Consider the following 6,338-nt stretch of genomic DNA (forward strand, 5'->3'; position numbering starts at 1 on the left):
TGCGGGGGGGGGGGGGGGTATTGTCCTTATTCTACCTTTTAATTATATTTAAAAAAAGTCAATTTTCAAATAATCACTTGTCATACAAATACATATTTTTCTGTTTCAAATTGAGTCAACAAGCAACATCATTTATTTAAAATAAATATATCTCTAAACAATTATTTTTGCATATAAGTCTTGTAATTTTGACTTTTTTTCAAGCTTGTGAACAAACTACATTATTATACTATAAATATTTATAAGTGCAAATTATATATTCTAGGTTATTTTATTGGGAAATGCTAAGGAAAATAGAGGGGGTTCCGTGCGAAAAAATGGGACCCCCAACCTATCGTGGGGTTTCAGTTAGGGGGCGTTTCCTTAGCATTTCCCTATTTTATTTGTGTGTTTGATGTCTTAATTTTTTTTATTTTTTATTTTTTATTTTTGTTCTTCGAGCAAATAAGTGATACCATTTTATTTTTTTAATTATCAAGACATTTACAAAAAAGAAAAGAAAAAAAAGAAGAAAGATATTCCCACTTGAACGGGAATAAGAAATAGGACGGAAATGGTGAAGAGAAGACAGAAAAACATTCTAGAATAAAGGCCTGTATGCATCAAAGGCTGATTTCCTTCACCTTTCCCTTTTCCACCAATAAAAAATTCAAACTCGGGAACAAAGGAATTCTATTCTACTTTACATTTTGATTCTGGGTACTTTTTCTTGATTTTAGGCCTGTGGTCCACTCTCCATGAAAATTTTCATCCATTTTGTGTTGTTTGGCAGCAAAATTTTACCTGGAAAATGAATTCCCCCCCCCCCCCCCCCCCCCCCCCCCCCTTTTTTATGTAATGGAAACAAATTATATCCACAATTGTAACAAATTATATGTCTTTCATTGACAATTTTCATAAAAAATAATATCAAATGAACATCAAAAGATACAAAATTTCAATGAAAAATTATTCCAATCAAACATATTTAATTGACAAGGCAATTTAATTACTTGGATTTCGTTTTCTTTCTGTCCAAATTTCATTCTTGCAATTAAATGAACCTTTAGTTTATTTGAATTTATAAATGCAGGCTTCGTTTTTATTTTCGTGATTTTGAGTAAGAATTTGTGATGTTACTCTCTACATATCTTTTTTTATTATTATTTGTATTTGTTATTTTTGGTTAATCTTTGTTGTAAGTTGCGTCCTAACTTTTTTATTTGACTTTAATCTTCGGAGGAAGAATGATTCACGGCATTTTCAGGAGATTTCTTATTTTTGAAAGAGTATATTTTGCAATTTAGAAAGTACATATAAATTTAGAGAGAGAGAAAATTTAAATATTTCAACAAGCTATTTATATATAATATTTAATCTTACTATTCTAAAAAATATTTATTATTTTTTTTTCTATATTTTCTTTTCATTAGATTCGTTCCAAATTATTATATTATTTTTCTCTATTAAAAATTAAAATATTTTAAGCGCATATAATTATAGAGAGTAGGATCAACTCTTCAAATTTAAAAAGTTAAACTTATTTTCTATTTTAAAATATTAATTTGAAGATTCTCTTAGAATGTAATATTAATAATTATCTATTTAAAATAAAGAGCATCTTATATTTAACAAATCTCTTAATTATGCTCTTACAATATCTAGCCACTTTTTAATGAAAATTAAATGCGTGTCTGGGAGCGATTTTGGATGAATTTTTAGTAAGAAAATGATCGTTGGTGTGTCAGGGAGGCAGAAATTTTTTTGACTAAAATGCGGAAGATTACCAATTTGACCCCCACTTCTAATGTACATAATGGCATTTCGATAATTATGCACCTGTGCAATCAGTGCTGTCTGCAAATGAAGGTCCCATAATGGTAACATTTTGGATTATAATTTGAACCAAAATCGCCTTCAGACAGGTACTAAAATTAAAATTTTAATTTAATTCAAAGTGACTAATTAATTTTAATTATATATTCACAATTTACAATCACACATCTTATTTAACTATTAAAAAATTGATTTTATGCCTATTGTTCAAATGATATTGCAAAGAAATACAGTCAACTCACGTCTTCCCCTCGTCGCCACTGGCCGCACTCATTCCTATAAAATCCGAACATTTGCCCCTCTCAAGAGTCAAGACCTCGATTTCTCCGTGAAGATCTTCGCCATATCTAAATAAGGTTAGCTTTCTGATCTGCCTCTTTTTCTCTATCTTAATTTTTCTCTTCCGTGCAGTCATGAAAAATTCCATTTTTTAATTCGAAATCTTTATTTTTTTTAGTATTAATATTGGCTATTGAATGAAAAATCTGACGAAGTTAGCTTTATTTTTTGGTTATTTATTTGTTTATTTCTTGAAATGAGTTTGATTTTCCTGGATTTTTCTTAATATTTGATCAGGATTATCGATTCTCTGCAAAATAGGAGGATATTCGTTTGAAAAATACTTGATTTTTTCATCACTAATGTGGATAATTAAACATTTCATGCGGAGACCTTTTCATTTCAGAACTTTAGATCTCAGAAAGATTTCGATTTTCTGATTGTTGCAATACTATATTCAATTATCTAGTACGTCCTTTATATTAATAGCAAGATCTTTTTTCAGGAGTTAAATTTTCAATACGTACTTAAATTAATTGCAATATCCTAATAGTTCATTTTTGCTGAAATCTAATAATACCTATTCTGCAGGAAACTGAAGGAAATTGCTAATAAAATGAGCGAATCAGAAGCAAATACACCCTCGCTTCCTCCCTCATCTTCACGAAAGCTTCCCGATTTTAAAAAATCTGTGAAATTGAAATATGTGAAGCTTGGATACCATTACCTTATAACCCATGGAATGTATCTATTTTTATCCCCAGTGGTTGTGCTTATTGCAGCCCAATTGTCCACATTTTCACTCCAAGACCTTAATGATCTTTGGGACCATCTCAGATTCAATCTGATATCTGTAATCGTGTGCTCGACCCTCTTAGTCTTTTTATCAACAGTCTATTTCCTCACTAGCCCGCGACCAGTGTATCTAGTGAATTTCTCGTGTTATAAGCCTGATGATGATAGGAAATGCACTAGGCAGATTTTCATGGAGAGATCGCGGTTGACCGGTTCATTTACTGAGGAAAATCTTGAGTTTCAGAGGAAAATTCTTGAAAGGTCGGGCCTTGGTGAGTCAACTTATCTACCTGAGGCTGTACTGAAGATACCACCAAATCCGTGTATGGCTGAAGCAAGAAAAGAAGCTGAAGCTGTAATGTTTGGTGCCATTGATGAGCTGCTTGCTAAAACGTCTCTAAAGCCAAAGGACATTGGGATTTTGATTGTGAATTGCAGCTTGTTTAATCCGACACCTTCTTTGTCTGCCATGGTTATTAACCATTACAAGCTCCGGGGGAACATTATTAGTTACAATCTAGGTGGGATGGGTTGTAGTGCAGGTTTGATATCCATCGATCTTGCTAAAGATCTTCTACAGGTCCATCCCAACACTTATGCTCTAGCAATCAGCATGGAGAATATTACACTAAATTGGTACTTCGGGAATGAGAGGTCAATGCTTGTTTCAAATTGCTTGTTCCGGATGGGAGGGGCTGCTATTTTGCTTTCAAACAAAAGATCTGATCTGTGGCGATCCAAGTACCGATTGGTCCATACTGTAAGAACCCACAAAGGTTCTGATGATAAATGCTTTTCTTGTGTCACTCAGCTGGAGGATTCGCAGGGGAAAGTTGGAGTTTCTCTGTCAAAGGAATTGATGGCAGTAGCTGGTGATGCTTTGAAGACAAATATCACTACATTGGGTCCCCTTGTGCTGCCTATGTCCGAACAATTGATTTTCTTAGCCACATTGGTCGGGAAGAAGCTGTTTAAAATGAAGCTGAAGCCTTACATCCCAGATTTCAAATTGGCTTTCGAGCATTTCTGCATCCACGCAGGTGGAAGAGCTGTGTTGGATGAATTAGAGAAAAATCTGCAACTATCTGATTGGCAGATGGAGCCTTCAAGGATGACTCTATACCGATTTGGCAATACCTCAAGCAGCTCACTTTGGTATGAATTGGCATACTCAGAAGCCAAAGGGAGGATTAGGAGGGGAGACAGGATGTGGCAGATAGCATTTGGATCAGGGTTTAAATGTAATAGTGCAGTATGGAAAGCTTTGAGGACCATAAATCCAGCAAAGGAGAAGAGCCCATGGATTGATGAGATTCATCAATTCCCTGTGGAGGTTCCAAAGGTCTCGACTATATAAAGTTTCCCTTCCTTGACATTTTCATTAGTTGTGGGTTCTTGACTGAAAATGCATCTAGCATATTTGGGTTTTTGTGTCTTAACTAAGGTACTTAAATGGAGTCCAGGTTATGTTTTCTCTCGTCTTTGTAGACTCAGCCTAGTGTGCAGTGTTCTTTGAATATATGATCTTAACATGACCTAAGATAAATTTATTTTAGTGAGAGGTTGGCATGCTATATAAATAGTCTGCATCTTCGAATCGTATGGCTTATTTTGATTTTGAATCAAATCGAGAACGTGTTTTGCTTCTCATATTTGTTTATTCATGGCTTGTGTTTGGGGCTTGATGCCTTATATTTATTGAACTACTGATTGACATCACTTGAAGTTTCTATTTATCCATCTTCATTTGGAACAGTTGTAGTGATAACCAAGTATTATTTTAGTTACTTTGGACTGCTTGTTGATGACTGATGAGTTTGGAAAAAAATGAGTTTTAGAAAATGTGGCTTGAAGAACATAGGCAGGCAGCATAGTGGACGTCGAAGATGGTTAATCTGTCTATGTATGGTTTCTCCTTCGCACAAAAGGTCCATAACATGACCTTTGCATGTAAATGGTCCCTAACCATTTTTCTTGGCACCGACTTTTTCAACCTATTGATTTTGTGTGCAAAAAGTCATTTTGGATAGTCTCCAAACATTCTTACTATTATATGTATATATAGCTATTATAATAAAAAGACAACATTTATCCATTTATGCACTTAAAGGAGCAGTTATGCAAAGTTTCTAATTTCCCATTGTTTGTTATAGTCATAGTCAAAACTTCATAAACCAAAGAGACAGAGTGAGACATATATGTGTACACACAGAATGAAAAAGAAATATAAATAGTTAATTTTCAGCCATTTTTTTTGTTGTTGCGATGGTAATTGGAAGTGTTGATGCCATTTTACCCCTTCTAATGATGGTGTTGTTTTAAGTCATTTTCAGCTGTGACAATTTTAAAGAGAATTAAACAATAATTACAAATTTTGAGGTTGGATCTTGAAAATCTTTAGCTATTAATATTTTCACTTTATCTTGGATACATAGTTCTATGTCTCCATCATATGTCTTTCCAGTATTTAAATACATTTAGGCCATGTTTGACAGGTCCAAATTTCATGGAAAATGGAATTCAAATTCCAATTTTCACCCATTTTGTGGAGTTTGATAGCAAAATTTTACATGAAATTTGGTTTTCTTGCTTTTCTTGAAAATTGGAATTTTCTTGGTTTTCATTGATAGTGGGAATTGGTTTTCTAGGGTACTGTTTACGTCCTTTTTTTTTAATACAATTGAAACAAATTCAATCTTTAATTGTAAAAAAATATTTCTTCAATTGATAATTTTTATGTAAAATAAAGTCAAATGGAAACAAATTTTATCTCCAATACTAGTAAATTCTATTTATTTAATTGACAATTTTTACGTAAAATAAAGCCAAACGAACACCAAAAGACACTTTTATTTCAACATGTTTCACGTTGAAAATTATACTAATCAAACACAATAATTGACAATTTTCAATAAAATAAAATTTAGATAATTCAATTTCTTGAAATTCGTTTTTTTTCCATTCAAATTTTATCTTTATAATCAAACGGACCCTTAACTCTTTGTGCCAGATGTAATTCATGGAATATATTTCCACGGAGTTCAGAGAAGTACATAAATGGCATCTTTTGACCAATTCTACCTCCAGATACAAATCGGATTGAATTTTTTAGCTTGATTGTTGACCTGGAAAAGTTGATTACGTATTAGCCTCTTGAATTTTTTTTGCAATATTTGTTTCCAATTGGATTTCTATTTTTTTATTTGTCGCTTATTGCTCGAACCTAATGTCACCAAATTAATTGGAGTGCTCCTATGATCATCACCTAAATCTTCAGGAACTGCAACATCATTTAAACCACTGGAATTTTAATCTAATGGCGAAGTAGTTTTTGGAGTGTTAGAAGCACCAAAGATCTGGTTCAAAGTAACCAGTTTCCAACAATATATATCCATTGCTATACATTTGAAATAATATGGAAGAAATATGTAGAATAATAGAATTTGTAT

The 6,338-nt window shown here is 32.7% G+C and overlaps 1 protein-coding gene across 1 annotated transcript; it reads left to right on the forward strand.

Moving 5' to 3' along the window:
* Nucleotides 1-2,023: 2,023 nt before the first annotated feature.
* Nucleotides 2,024-4,553, forward strand: LOC111407565 (3-ketoacyl-CoA synthase 11-like). Its single transcript, XM_023037136.1, has 2 exons — nucleotides 2,024-2,171; nucleotides 2,686-4,553. Exon 2 carries the CDS (start codon nucleotides 2,711-2,713, stop codon nucleotides 4,244-4,246), a length of 1,536 nt encoding a protein of 511 aa, XP_022892904.1. The 5' UTR covers nucleotides 2,024-2,171; nucleotides 2,686-2,710; the 3' UTR covers nucleotides 4,247-4,553.
* Nucleotides 4,554-6,338: the final 1,785 nt, after the last annotated feature.

The sequence above is a fragment of the Olea europaea genome, chromosome 13, assembly GCF_002742605.1.
Source record: "Olea europaea var. sylvestris chromosome 13, O_europaea_v1, whole genome shotgun sequence".
NCBI classification, from domain to species: domain Eukaryota; kingdom Viridiplantae; phylum Streptophyta; class Magnoliopsida; order Lamiales; family Oleaceae; genus Olea; species Olea europaea.

What these genes read in the sequence shown, in the direction of transcription:
- LOC111407565 (XM_023037136.1), top strand. Translation starts at nt 2,711, where the DNA reads ATGAGCGAATCAGAAGCAAATACACCCTCGCTTCCTCCCTCATCTTCA.